Source organism: Paramisgurnus dabryanus, chromosome 3 (assembly GCF_030506205.2).
Source record: "Paramisgurnus dabryanus chromosome 3, PD_genome_1.1, whole genome shotgun sequence".
Lineage (NCBI taxonomy): Eukaryota > Metazoa > Chordata > Actinopteri > Cypriniformes > Cobitidae > Paramisgurnus > Paramisgurnus dabryanus.
Window position 1 is genome coordinate 2267874 of NC_133339.1, and position 15722 is coordinate 2283595.

At 35.3% G+C, this 15722-nt stretch overlaps 1 protein-coding gene across 1 annotated transcript; it reads left to right on the forward strand.

Moving 5' to 3' along the window:
* Positions 1–4629: 4629 nt before the first annotated feature.
* On the forward strand, positions 4630–15348 carry LOC135733738 (Fc receptor-like protein 5). Its single transcript, XM_065252529.1, has 9 exons — positions 4630–4972; positions 7285–7551; positions 8082–8354; positions 11431–11709; positions 11793–11930; positions 12273–12443; positions 12557–12835; positions 14885–15136; positions 15218–15348. Exons 1-9 carry the CDS (start codon positions 4630–4632, stop codon positions 15346–15348), a joined length of 2133 nt encoding a protein of 710 aa, XP_065108601.1.
* The last annotated feature ends 374 nt before the right edge of the window (positions 15349–15722 follow it).

The window sequence follows — 15722 nt, forward strand, 5'->3', positions numbered from 1 at the left end:
TCATTGTTGTCAGTGTAGCTTGAGTAGTACTGTGTGGTATGACAATAGCTCAGTGTCTCAATCATCTCTATATCTCTATAGGTTGATGTTGCTCTGTATGTTTTTGAATCTCTCTTATTTAAGGTCATTTGCTGATCTCCTTTCATTGCACCACATTAAATCAAACACACATAATGCATGTCATGTTACAGGGCTTCATGTTGGAGCATTGTTTTTTTATACTTTTTGGGGCAGCACTCTCCTATGCATAATCAAGGTCCCTTACATCCCATCCATCAAATACATAATTATTGTTATTATTATTATTACAAATATAAACTAGGTGCATTTATGAACAATCATTGTCTGATGCAGAAGTCAATAAGTCAACTGCCTAAACTTTCGGATGCTGCAAGCATGAAATAAAGCAGTGCACAGTTTTATCCCATAGTAAGTAGGTATGTGAAAAATAAATACTAGAAAATTCATATATATATAATCATAACCATATGATAGATAATAAAAATACCTTTAAAATGGTTTTTAAATTATTAAAATCGGATAACTATGAAGAAAGTTATGGAACTTTTAAATTTGAAAATTATGGGTCATTTTTGTACCCAATTAAAACAATAAAACTATGAAAAACTGTGACCTCTTCCGCTTGACCAAACACTTTAAAATATCATAACTTCCTCATTTCTAGGTCTATTTGCATAATTACCAACAATCACAACTTATATATAAACCAAAAACTTGAAATTATGAAATGTAGTGGAGTAAAAAATATGATAGTATGCTTTGGAATATATGTTTTCCAAAGAAAAACACAAATAAAATACAAATACATGAAAAATTTACTTAAATGTAGAAAGTAAAAATACTTAATACACCTCTGCATTGGTTAATGGAAACACTGTCATGTCATAAGGGGCATTGTTAGGCACAACGCGAAGCGGAAAACCCTGTTATAAAATGCACTGTAACACCACTGCTTCGCGGCCTTATTGCTTTTATTAAACGGTTACTTCGTATGCATAGCAGGATTACGAAGATGACTTCTTTTAAAAGGTATATATAAAAAAATTATTATTTCTGATTAACCACTAATAATGAAATCAATCCACTCATATCTTTCCATATGAAATCAAAATCCTCTCAAATAAAAGCTATATTTACATATATTGTATTAAACAGACATTTCATTGTTTCTTTTATATTTCTTAATTGACTAATAATGCTGGCAAGCAATTTAAAATGTCAGATATTATTAATACATTAATTGATGATTGTTATTTATCATTTATAAATCAATAAATGCATGTTGCATGCAGGAGCGTCATGCACCAATTTTTTTTAAGGGGGCACAGTGTCAACAGCTCACAGAAATTTGTGCTTACACAGACATCAAACGAAATATTATAGAGCTTTCAGTCTTTTCCATGGCACTTACATTTCTAACAATCTGAAAACCCCCGCTTTCATGTAAAAACCTCCAAAATAAGATTGATGACTAACTTTAATATCAAATATTCAATCGGAATAATGACACATTTGCATCATATTTACATCTGAAATGGCATGTTTTATTTATTTAAGTCTTAATGGCTTGTTTAATTGTGTCATTAATGCATTTTGCACAACAACTACATTATCATATAAAATTAATGTAATTTTAAATCCATAATTATATATAAACAACGAAAATGACATAAGCTATAGCCACGTGATTGAGTTTAATGTTCAATAATGATTTAAAAAAATATGTTTAGATAAAATTATTAGAGGAACGGATACAATTTTTGCATTAAATTTTACCTCATGTAAGCATGTGAGATTCCGCGCCCGCGTGAACTCTGGTGAACTTTGGCGTTGTGCCAAGAAAATGAATCTCTACTAATATAACGTTGAGACGGTCACATTTAAAACCAGACATGTTCTACACAGAGAAGGTTAACTGCACATTACCGTACTGGGGTTTGGAAATGTTGTGAGCGTTTCTAACACGTTTTAATTCCTCAGATAGCCAAATGCAGCAGCAAGCCAGCAACAGCAGAGAGCTCGTGAGCGCGGCCAGACACTGATGACGTCTGCGACTGCGCTCTGACTGCAGCACCAGCTGCCGCCAGAATAAAAGTAATGTAACATGATCAGAACACTATCAAAACGCCGAAAATCTCCGAAAAGTGACAAGGATGCAGCACAGAATGTATAATATTGTGCATATTAAACAGATTAAAAGTCAAATAACAAATTAATGGACGCTTATTTGATTTTGAGGTTGGATGCAAAATCCATTGGCTCAAAAAAACCAAGGGGGCAGGTGCCCCCTCAGTTTGAATGGGCATGACGCCTCTGGTTGCATGCATGTATTTATTTATATGTTTGTCAAAATCATGGCAATAATGTAATCTAGAGATTCTAATCCTTCGTTCTGTAAGATTACTTTGAAAAATACTGCACAGATTGATGAAACCGGAGAAGTTTTGGAAGCCAATATGATTGAATGGCCGATTCTGCTTTTGACAACAACGTCACTTGCGGATAGTAAAAAACCACATCCGAATGTTACAATCAATCCCAAACTTCACCTAATTCAAGTTAAATGTATATTCTATCAAAAGTATTGGGTTTGAAACAAAAACAAACTCGCCTTCATAGCGGATTTTGATGCCAAACACTAGAGAAAGTTTGCTTTAGCGTATAACTTTCTTCTTACGGCAGTGATCTTGGAAATTCAAACATGAGAATCAACGTGAGGAAGTAATTTACAGTCAGATTACAGTCAGGCAATAAAAAGCAGTTGTGAACGCATCCCAGGTCACCCCGCTCTAAGCAGGTAAACATGATAGCAGGGAATGTGTAAAAACACTCAATATTATCTTAGAGATGAGGGGCTCACCCCTTCAGTTTAGCTTCTTACACCCTGAAGCTATTTTGGGGATTTTTGCCAGGATTTGGCCTACCCCATTTCAAAAGCTTCCCATACCCACATGCAGAGGTTTACATACAAAAGTTTGGTATCATTTTACAGGAAACCCTTTGAAATTACATAAAACACTGTTAAAAGTGCTCAACATGGTTGTATGTGATATCAGTCCTCTAATAAACACAAAAATAAATAGGTGCTTTTTGATGTTTTTTTTCTAAAGTTTTTATTTGAAAGTATATAACTCTGGTCCTGGGTATCTCAGGTCCCTGCAGACAGTTTTGATTCCAGCAATTGTCAGCTTGCAGAGGAAAAATGAATTTTTTCTCTATCATAATGTATGCAAAAGTTATTTTACTCCAACTGATTGGAGGAATAATACCCTTTTTGTATACAATTTCTGCCTAAAAACATTTGAAGTGTCCCCATAACCACATACAGTGGAATAAATTCAATTTCTTTATATCATTTTACAGAAAACCCTTTGAAGTTACATAAAAAGCTGCTGTTTGTGACAAATATTGTTATTTATGTTGTTTTTCATATGATGAAACACAAAATTTTATTTTTTATGTTGTAAACACTGTCTTTGATAGTGTATAACTCTGGTTCTGGATGCTCTAGCAGACTGCAGACAGTTCTGGTTGTTAACAGCAGCAGACAGTAAACTCCCCAAAAAAAGAATGAACTCTTTAGCATGTCGCATTCAAAAGTTATTCTCATTTTACTAAAGGGTGTGAAAATACATTTTTCATATAAATATAAATTTTTTGTTTGCACATATAATAAATAGCAAGGGATTATATATGCACACAACCAAAGAAAATGCTGTGAATGGACTCATTGTTTAGAGTAGGACCTAAAATAAAAGATGGTGTATCATTTGTGGCTATATGTGCTATCTGAGGCAGCTCACGCTCAAGTTTCACATATGTTTACAAAAGACCATTTTTTACCTAATAATTCATTCAACGATTGTTGGATATGTGATGACAACAGAACGAAAATAACGATGTAGCCTTATTCCTAAGAATGAGAGCTTTCATTTGATATAAGACTTGTCCATGTTTGTTATATTTGAAAAATATGAAATACGTGAATATTAAATCATATAAAAAATATGGGGGGGGGGTGATAGTGTAAATTAAGTGTAAATAACTTTCTTACAGTCAAAGATATCTCAAAGTGATGCATATCTGCAGAAAGTAGAGACTCTAAGCTTTCAAACAGTATCTCATATGTGTTACTGGGGTCCATGACAGCCCATTAAGAATTAAAAGAATATTTTAGATTAAGTAAAAATAAGAAATTTTGGACCCGGGACAGGGTCCTAGGGTTGAAGAGGTTAGGGTCCCCTGCTGATTTTACCCATGCATGAACAATGAACAAATGCTCACCAACTCACCCAATAAAACAAAGGCACACCAGCCAGCAAATAGCTATAATTACCTTGCTTGTTTCTCTCATATTGTGGTGAACAGATACATATAATAATTAATAAAACAAAAACTTAAATTATTGTCCTGCAGTCCACCTGTTGCCTGTATCTGCTTTTAAAACAGAGAAATTCTGAGTTTCTCAGGGCTGTTGGACAGAAATGATAAAGATAAATTGATGACGTTCAACTCTATGAGGATTTCAGATGACAGCAACCCTGAATCAACACAAAACTGACAAATATTTTCATAGTGTACTCGTTATGATGTAAACATTGCTATAACATGATCATTGTTACCAGTTACAACAAAAATATATTTTTTGACACGTTTACAACTCCCAGTGATTTTATATTAACAGATAAACCAACTCTGACTGTGCAGCCACAGACGTCTGTGTTCATTGGAGACACAGTTACCCTGACCTGTGAGGTTCATCAGTCCACTGGATGGGATTTTTTTTTTACCACACCACTCGCCAAGACTGAATCCGTTGAAACTACAGGAACTAAAACAATCAGATTTGTTCGAGTCTCTGCTGGAGGAGAGTACAAGTGCAGAGCCAGAAAAAGAGAATACCCTTATGTTTTAACACAATACAGTGAACCAATAATAGTGACAGTAAAGGGTAAGTATTTATACTCACATAATACACTTTGTTATGAAAACACAATGTCAGTTATTTCACTAAACGGGTGGCTATTACAGTTACTGAGGAAAAAACATGTAGTCATTTGGTTTGAATATGCAAATGTAAGAAAAATGTATACAAAACATTATTCTTAACAGTTTCAATGTTTTAAATAGTTCCAAATTAAATTCTATTAAATTCCATTCAAGATGCAGTAGAATGTAAAACTGTATTTATCTAGGCATGGATAAATAATGAGAGTGATGCAGTAATGACATAGAGCCTTCTTATGTAAACCTTGTGCATGCAAAATACCACTGGAAAACAACCAATCTCAATATAACACAGACTGTGACATTACAGTGGCGATCTACACCCCAACATTTAATTATACATTCAATTAGTAACAATGTTTTTACAATGCTAAAAAAGTTGTGATTGCTGAGTTAGTGCTATATAGCTATATGCTAATTAATGTTATATACTAGCATTTAGGCTGAAGTTCTACTATTGATAGTACAGTTCTGTTTTGCAGGTTCATACTGAACAAACCCAAATTTACCAATCAAAAACGTCCATTTCCAATCTCTGAAAAATGTATTATTCCAAACCTCAAACATAAGGTCTGTATGTAAACACTGTAAGACCAGATGTTAAACAATCAACTTTAGGTTTGTTTATGGAGAGACATTGCAAAACAATAAAACTTCGGTTGGTGACATTTATCTACAGTTGACCCTCAGGTGGGGCTGTTGACATGCATTCGACCCCTTTGATCTCTTCATCTCAAATCCTCTCAAATCCTCTAAATCTTCCTCCAAGCCTTCAGGCTCACATCATTGGGTATTGGCTGAATATATATGATCGTATGTATAAATGTTGTTCTGAGATTGTAATTTTATAATCATGTGTGGTTTTATTTTAAAGGTCACGGTGCGATGGTTAAAAAGGTCTAATAATATCAAAATTTAGAACTTAAGACGTAAACTGTACTCATGCGATGGGTGTCACCTCCTAAAGAGATATAGATAACAGATTGTTAACAATCCCATTTGGTGCTTCTTCGGGTCACAAGAACCTAACTAACCAAATCCTGGTTTGGGAAGTTAAGGATTCTTGTCTCATCTGTGTATATAAGGTGGCTTGGCAAGAGACTCTGGGAGGATTCTGTAACCAGAAGCTCCCACACTATGTGTGCATTAAAACATAATGGAAGAAATCTTTAACAAGAATCTTCCTACAGCACTTGGTGTGTAATATATCCATTTTGGAAGTACTCTGTAGCCAGTGTCTATTGCCAGGTATGACTTTGTAACTTTTGCAACTGTTGATAATTTTTAATAACTGGAATTGAATCATATTTTGTATTGTATTTTTTAATTGATGTTTATATCTGGAACCTGCCTGGTATAATAAATTGTTACATTTGATTAATTTAAATTCATTAGAACAATTTGACAATTTTGTGTCTGTGAGATACGCAAAGGACAACATATACTCTGTGCGATATCGTGTCCCTAATGAACGAATAACTAAGATTATGAGAATTTATAAATAATCAATTATCTAAATTATTATCAACAGATAATTGATATAATGCACCAAATTCCTACACTTTAAAAAATATTGGGTTGTTTTTAACCCTGAGCTGGGTAACTGACAGAACACATTTCTGGGTTAAAGTGACCCAAATAATGGGTTGTTTTAACCCAACTGCTGGGTTGTTTCAACATGGTTGATTAACAATAACCCAGTGTAGTATATTAAATTGGAGTCAGATTATAGTTTAAACACAGAGGTCAAAGAAAGTAATTAAATCCTGATAAATAGAATTAATCTTTTAGAAGCGCCAAGACACAAAAGAACACGAGATCCCTCACCCACGCCATTGAATTCCGTTGTTGGGCTGATGGGCGGCTCCTTACAACAGACATAGCTTCTAAAATGAGCCGCTCTGAGGAACAGTCAATCAACATTATTATTCATGAACCTGGGGACAAATCCTAGAGTTGTAAATGGACATGTAAAACAGTATCTGGGTAATTTTTGCACCTAGAGTAATAAAGTCACATAATTTCTATGTAGATATCAGAGAACAATGTAACATATTGTAATAAGGGATTCTTTAACACCTTTAATATTTTGATTATAATTACACTTTAATGTATATCTTTAAATATAAAAATCACCACTGCGGATTATCTGTGGGGTTTTTCTGTAAAATATGACTGCACTAATGATCTTTTACCAGTTATAGTAACAAAATCTTGTTAAAAAACTGACAAGTCTCATTGATTTTATATTGACAGATGTAAAGCCAACTCTGACTGTGCAGCCAGATACGTCTGTGTTCACTGGAGACACAGTTACTCTGATCTGTGAGATTCATCAGTCCACTGGATGGGAGTTTCTTTTCATCACACCATCAAACACTGAATCCTTTAAAACTTCACGAACTAAAACAATCAGATCTGTTCAAGATTCTGATGGAGAAGAGTACATGTGCATAGGCAGAAAAGGAGAAAACCCTCCCTTAGACACAAAACACAGTGAACCAATAAGATTGACAGTAACTGGTAAATATTTATACTCACATACTCTGTTCTGAAAGCATTATGAAAATTATTTCATAGGACACTGAACGACAATTACGTTTATAGATGATACAACTTTTAAAGCTTTAAATTAAATTAGACAAATTATGTTTGTTTTATGTTTAAAATCGTGTTGAATTACAAAAGCTAAAACATTTACCTTAAAATAAATATTCAATTTAAATAAAAAAATCTAATTTGGCTAATTTAGCTCTTTATTGTCAGCAAGAAAACACCACTAAAGTTTGTGTACACTGTAAAAAAAAAGTTAAAACAACTTGGTTTTGCAATTCAATTAAACCTATTATTTTATGTTTTGAAGAATGTAATAGTTAAAAGTTGTCATAACATGAAAAATTGAAAAACAAGAGTAATCCCTTACTTTACTTTTTCAATGGAAAAGTAATTAAATTACAGCAATTAATTACTAGTAACTAGTTACACCCAACACAGTTTGCAATCAAGTGTTTATTTGACATTATTTTCAATGTAAATTGTTTTTCATTGTACAGAAAGACCAACACCTCAAGTGTCTGTTTGGCCTGCTGATCATGTATACAAAGGAGAAACTGTCAATCTCACATGTGTCATCAATGGAGGAGGAGTCAACAGCTGGCAGTACAGCTGGTATAAAAATGATTCAGACATCCAGCAGAATAAACTTCAGTATTACACAATCAGATCTGTTACTGAGTTTGACGCAGGTAAATACACCTGTAGAGGAACAGAGACCAGAGGATCACGATACTCACACATCAGTAATGAAGTTACACTGACAGTATCAGGTGAGTCTGGTTATTATCATTCACAATATACAGTCAAAATAGTCAACTCAGGTTATATTCACAGGATTAAAATTACTTCTACAAGAGGGACCTGACCTATACAACAAAATATACACTCATTATAAAATAAAATATTAATATTTAACTGCAACTGTATTGAATGTTGAATATACTAAAAGCAAGGCTTGACATTAACTGTTTTGCTCACCAGCCAAAGTGACGAGCTGGTTTTCAAAGTTACTAGCCACTCAGCATTTTCACTGGCCAAAATTTAGTTGTTGGTAAAATACATTTTATATGATTAAACTTGACTTTGGCATCCTAAAATTACTTTAATTAGACTAATTTTACTTGATTTAGCTAGATTACATGCAGACTGACCACCTTAAATTAAGACTACATTATTTAGCTGGTATATCAGTATGGATCATTTAGGTGCATGAAAAACATACTATGGCAGGCATAAATAGATTAAATTCTAATGAATGTATTAAAAGTGAAGCAGGGGTGTAGATGATTAACTGAAAAGATAAACACAAAAACCCTAGACAAACACTTTAAATATTTATTAACAACAGCAGTAAATTTATGCTTGATTGTGGTTTCTGTTCAACCTTATGTAAGACTTTTATTGGCAAATGTCGAGAGGGCATTATTGTTGCACAAAGTAGCCTTCATTAAAATGATGCGCGAGCGGCAAACCTCTCCACTGCTGGGTTTCCTTTGATTTTGGACAAAACTGGGATGTGTGCATTCAGGTATGCGCTATGAAATTCTCTCCGCTCTTGCCCAGAGAGTGTGTACGCAACAAATGGTCTCAGTATGCGCTGGGTGCAGAGAGTGCTCATGGGAGTTGTATTTTCCCAGTGTCACATTGCACATTGTTTACTTTTAAGAAAACTACAATAAAAATATATTCAACCTGCCAAAGTGGCTAGTGGGAGTGGCTGTCTTACCCGCCACAGCCGAAATCTACCCGCATCCGGCGTGTAGGCGGGTGTTAATGTCAAGCCCCGACAAAAAGCTACCTTTAACTTTTCCTATGCAAAAAGAAACATCAGTGTTCAGTGAAAAGATTGAAGTGTGAGATAGACGATCAGTACAGAAACTGCAGATATCTGTGGTATAAAGACACAACTGAAGAAAGGTTTAATTCTGAGCGTTACACTGTAAACAGAGACTCTGTGTTTTATTCTCCTGCAGGATCAAAACCAAAACCTAAACTCATATCAGATACTGAGATACTGACAGGTAACACAGTGACTCTGAAGTGTGACATTGATCATTGGTCTACTGGATGGAAGTTTTACTGGTACAAACACACACAAAACACTGAGAAGACGACAACAAAAACAAACTCTTACACAGTCAACAGTGTTAAAGTTTCAGATGGAGGTCAGTACTGGTGTAGAGCTGGAAGAGGAAAACCAGACTATTACACAGACTACAGTGATGGACTTTGGATAAATGTTACAGGTGAGAGATGACATTGATCTCAGTCACTGTAGACTGAATTTAATCTGACAGTCTGTTATGGGTTGTTAGAAATTTCTAATGTCAAAAATATTTTTGCCATCATTTGCTGTCCTCTGCTATTCCAAATCTTTATAACTTCATCTTCTATTTACTTGTTACACAAAATGAGAAATTGGAGAAGAACAGTTTTAGAAGAATTGGAAAAACTTTATTTTGCTTTTATGTCATCTTGGAGGGATGCTCCTGATTGGGGTTGGGTATCGTAAGAAATTTTATTGTTCCGATTTCAGTTCTGCCTAACGATTCCCGTTTCAGTTTCTGATTCTACATAATAAAATAAACAGGAATAATAATGCACAATATACTTAAACAATTCCATTTGTGTTTATTTATCACTTTCAAAATATTTTAAATGTAAAGTGAATTAATATTTTCAGTCACTATATAATTTATTCCTGTTGAAGTAGCCCTTGTAAGATCTTACCTGATGATGTGGACATGTTAGGAGCAGTAGTTCTCAAACATTTAAAACATATGATTAGAGATTTATATATGCTGGAGCAAGTGTTTTGTCATATTACTTGTACAGGATATAATTTTTGTATGTGCACGGCTGCATGCACGCATTGATGCATATAGGCATCAATATAATGTATATATCACGAGTTTGCATTAACATGTAATCGATAGGAAATGAGATAAAGCATATTTGGCGTGCTGTTTGGAGGGCTCAGAGCTCAGAATTTTAGCTCGAAGCCAGAGTACTCCCCCCTCTTTAACTGGGATAAATAAAACTGGATGAGAGTGAAGTGATGGGGTGGAGGAGAGATGCTGCAAAAAAATGGGACTGCTATTTATAGGCACCTCTTTGCACTGATTGGTTGGATCACATGACCATGCTCCTACCAAACTAAGATAAATAAACTCAATATAATGCATTTTGAAATGTAAACGAGTATCAGATGTATATCAATTAATCATAAAATGGCCCTGATATGTCACTAGACATTAAGAAATAATTTTCATTTCAAATACTTATATCACTGACAACAGAGGTCTGGCCAGGATATTGTCATATTGTCAAAGTGGAGTTGCAGCCCTCAACTGATGTTTATGTTGTGATTTTGTGTATTGGCCACCAGTTGTGAGATTGCAGTACCAGTTTAAGCCACAAGTTTTGTGATTGCAATACCAGTTTTGGCCACAATCCTACATACTGTTCCTTTAATAATTCTGTGCGGTTCCGATTCCTTTTAAACACAGAACCGGTTCTGAATAAGAAACTGTTCTCGGTTCCCAACCCTACTCCTGATTCACTTTTATTAAGTGAAAAAATGTCAGCATTTTTTTTAGATATTTTTTCGTTGTGCCTTTTTGCAGAAAAAAATGTAATGCAGGTTTGAAACAAACATGATTGTCAAAGTTTTTTACAACCCATTTTTTGTCAATTGAGAAATGTTTGCTGTTTCCCCAACTATGGTCTTTGTTTAAATCAAATTAAGTGTTTAAATATATGAAAGGTTGTGTACATGTGTTTTGTTAAGCATTTTACATGATGATATAATAAATTAATTATAAAAAAATAATTGTGTTTGTACAGAGAGCCCTAAACCCGTAGTGAGTGTTGATCCTGACAAAAAGCTGTTCAGAGGAGAAACTGTTACTCTGAGATGTGACATACAGGATACAGGAAACACTGAGTGGACATACAGCTGGACTGTAGAGCCATATAACTGGTATATAGTCAACAAATGCAAGACACAAGAGTGTAAAATCAACAACATTCAATACTATCACAGTGGTAAATACACCTGTAGAGGAAAGATACGTGAACAAAACACTGAGATGAGTGATGCTGTTACACTGACTGTATCATCAGGTGAGTTTATATGTTTGTTCATCATTATTAGTGTGAAGAGATGAAGTGTAACATGTTATTCATGAGAGATTGATCACTTTCAGATAAACCACAGACAGTTTTAAGTGTTTCTCCACAGCAGTGGTTGACTGAAGGAGATTCAGTGACTCTGATGTGTGAGGTTATAAATTCATCTACAGGCTGGACATTCAGCTGGTTTACTGTACAGAGTCTTTACTCAGGTAATATCTCATTCATCTCATAACAATCAGCTGGATTCATTCAAAACATTGTTAAAGGGACACAAGACAGCATTTTTATGTTAATAAATCATCTTTGTAAGTCGGTATATGGTTAAATGACTCATTACATGACGAATGAAGACTCTCTCGCCCGCCCCTACCGTCTGTAGGAAGAATACCCCAATTGCAAGTTCGCTGTATCCGACCCGGTGTCCTTCAGTCTTGTAAAGTCTCAGATGTAGAAAGCATTTACTCCCAGACACTAGGGGGAGCTAGTAGAGAAATAATACTCAGACTTGTCTTGTGTGCCTTTAAGGGTTAAATGAGATTTTGACTCTACAGTGAATAAATATGATTATGAGGTGGTGTCAAACAGCAGTGGAGGATCTAAAGGCATCTACACAGTGAGTTCAGTGACTGTGAAGCACACAGGAGTTTATATGTGCAGAGCAGAGAGAGGAGATCCAGTCTATCACACAAAGTACAGTAACACACAAACACTGTGGATCACTGGTGAGTTCATCACAGACAACTAAACAACAACAATCTCTTACACTCTATGTCTTATATCATTCATTTATTCATTTATCTCTTATAAAGATGATTTTCTGTCATTTTCTTCTCAGGTGTTTCTCCTTCAGTCTCTCTGATCATCAGACCCAACAGATCTCAACACTTCTCATCTGAATCTCTCTCTCTGAGCTGTGAGGATCACAGTAAATCTACTGGATGGACAGTGAGAAGATACACAGACAAACTGAAACCTTGTTCATCATCAGACTGGAGATCTACAGGAACAACATCTACATGTACAATCAGATCTCTCAACACATCTGATACTGGAGTGTACTGGTGTCAGTCTGAATCTGGAGAGAAACTTCATCCTGTTAATATATCAGTACACAGTGAGTTTTTACTTGTTTATTTTCGAGACAGAAAATCTTTACAATCAGTGCACAAATAATAAATTCATAAACAGAATTCAATAATTTCAATAATGAATAAGTGGCTATTACGTAATATTTTTTTTATTGAAATATAAATGCATAACTTAAAGTCCATGTACAGTTTGATATTAAATGTGTTCTCAGTATATGACACCACCATCAAATGTGTTAAACCACCCATATAAATATGAATGATTAAAAAAGCTAAATAAAATAAGTTTTTCAAAATCTTGTAAGGCAGGATTATTAAATTCTCTGCTCTCAAACACTGGGGGGCATGTTTGTTGTCAGTGCTGAAACCACGCCAACTAACGGGTGTGACGGATGTCAGCGTTAATGCTCCCGGTACTTCTAACTCCCCCGCATACTGAACTACATTTCCCATAATGCACTGTGACTCGCTGATTACACACCAGCTGTAGCGTATCAGCGGGTCTATTTAACCTGGGACTCTGCCACTCTAACTTTGCGAAGTCTTGTTTGCCCCTATAGCAGCATTTGTGAGCGGTTCCTTATGATTACCCGTGTTTGCTTTCTTGGTGTTTATATTGGACTGTCTATTGGATTTTTGCCGTTTGCCGCCTGCCCCGACATTGGACTGGTTATCGATTACGACTGCGTTCTGCCTGCCCCGATCCTGGACTGTGTAAAGTATATGAATGATATCTGCCTGCCCCGATCTTGGATTGTGTTTACGTTTATGCTTATCTGGATTTTCCCACTGATTACTTACTGTTGGTTGTGTGATTACAACAATAAAGAGTTGCAAATGGAACCTAACCTGTCTGATTTTTCACAGAGGGAAAGTTGCCTCGCTCAACTTTCAAATATCACTACAACCTGAAATGATGCTCGTGGTTGTGTTAGGGGCCAAAACCTAAGGTCAATTTATCCTGAAATGTGGAAAAACTGTAGCCTGACGTTGTCATACTTAATTCTAGTCAGAATTTAAGTCTGATACCGCTCCATTGGGCTGTGATTATGGGGAGTTTCAATTGGATAGACCTACAACCAATTAAAGTGTGTGAAGTATGTTGAAATGGCGTCTGTCCATTTGTCATACATTCAGACTATTTCTTAACATTCATAAGTTAGATGAACTTCATCCACGGGCTTTCGAAAAGGACCTGGCAACGACCGCTATTATATCCACGTTGTAGTGCATGCCAATTTGCCCATTTGCATTGTGTCCCATCTTCTTGGCAACCATCGGAGCCAGCTGAAAAATTTTACTTTAGCCCAATCCCGTAGGAGGGACGACAAAAACATATTTCCGATCATTATCTGTTCCTCTTTTAAAATCAATGCGCTGTCGATATCTTTCAGAGCAGACTCAATGGCAGAATCCACACATCTGAATTCTCCAGCGGCAGCCGTCTTTGTTGTAAACGGATTCAACACAAGCGCTCTTTAGTGACGTGGTTGATTACGTTACTGTTGATCATCTGACCATCATCGTATAAAGCCTGCCCTGACAATTTAATTGGTTCGACCAGCTTTGCTTCGAGCATAGTTGCGCCACAATGGAGCAACAACAGACCGAACTTCCCGACCTGAAATGTTGTGGGTGGGGCTAAGTTCGGCTGGAACCCTTGCTAGTAAAATTGCTTTAACGGTGTAACTCCATAATTCAGTACTTCTTGTAACGTGTTTCAGCAACATTTCTAACATTTATAATTTGTTTAGAAACTATTAACTGAAATGACTTTAACAACACAGGAGAAATGCAGATGGTTGCCAGAATGTTGCTATGCGACTGCTAAGGTTTCCCAAGTGGTTTTTAGACCGTTGCTACTGTTGCAAGGGTTTTCTTAATGGTTGTTAGGGTCTCTATTATATTCTTTAACCATTCTTATATAATGGTTAAAGATGCTCTTTGATTTAAAGTCTATGGAATTTGACTTTATTTTTTACCATCTGCCAGATGTAACGAGCTGATAGAAAATGATAATAATCTGATATATTTTTTATATTTTATAATCATCCTTCATTTCTTCTGTTGTGTAGATGTTGATGTGATTCTGGACAGTCCTGTTGATCCTGTGACTGAAGGAGATAATCTGACTTTACACTGTTTATATCGAGATAAAAAACCCTCTAACCTGAGAGCTGAATTTTATAAAGATGGATCAGTGGTGCAGAATCAGACTACAGGAGACATGATGATCATCCCTACAGTCTCAAAGTCACATGAGGGTTTCTACTACTGTAAACACCCAGAGAGAGGAGAGTCTCCAAAGAGCTGGATCTCAGTCAGAGGTGAGAGTCTAGAGAAATGATCTCAAGTGATTTTGTTTGTTGTTGTTGTTTAGATATACTTCATGATAACATGTGTTTCAGTTTCAGGTGTTTATCAGGAGATGTTTGGCCTCAAGATTTTCACTTTTCCAATGGCAGTTTGTCCATATCTGATAGCGACAGTCATTCTGTTTTTCAAATGCTGCAGACTGAGAGGTGAAACATCTGTCTGATTTATTGGGTCATTATATTCTTTTTTTATACAAAATTTAACAAATTAGTTCATATTGTCATTATCACTGGATGTGGCTGGATTATATCTGAATAAAATAACATTAATGTCTGTATGATGGATATGTTGTGTTGAATTTGTTGTGGCCTCTTGAATTTGTATCATATTTCATTTTATTAGCGACGCTCCTCACTATCTGTACAGATCCTTTGATTTAGATTTTTCTAATGTTTCTTCTTCATCTACTCAAACATCTTTGTTCATTTTATATATTATGGTCACCCTCAGCTTGCTCACTGAGGGATCTGTCAGGCATTTTTCTTCATAAAGTGTCGTTGAAATTTGATGCATTAGATTGAAAAGTACTATTCAAAT

Coding starts and splice junctions, on each gene's coding strand:
- LOC135733738 (XM_065252529.1), top strand. CDS start 4,630: ATGATCATTGTTACCAGTTACAACAAAAATATATTTTTTGACACGTTT. Junction 7,552..8,081: donor AATAAGATTGACAGTAACTG/GTAAATATTTAT, acceptor TTCATTGTACAG/AAAGACCAACACCTCAAGTG. Junction 12,444..12,556: donor ACAAACACTGTGGATCACTG/GTGAGTTCATCA, acceptor TTTTCTTCTCAG/GTGTTTCTCCTTCAGTCTCT.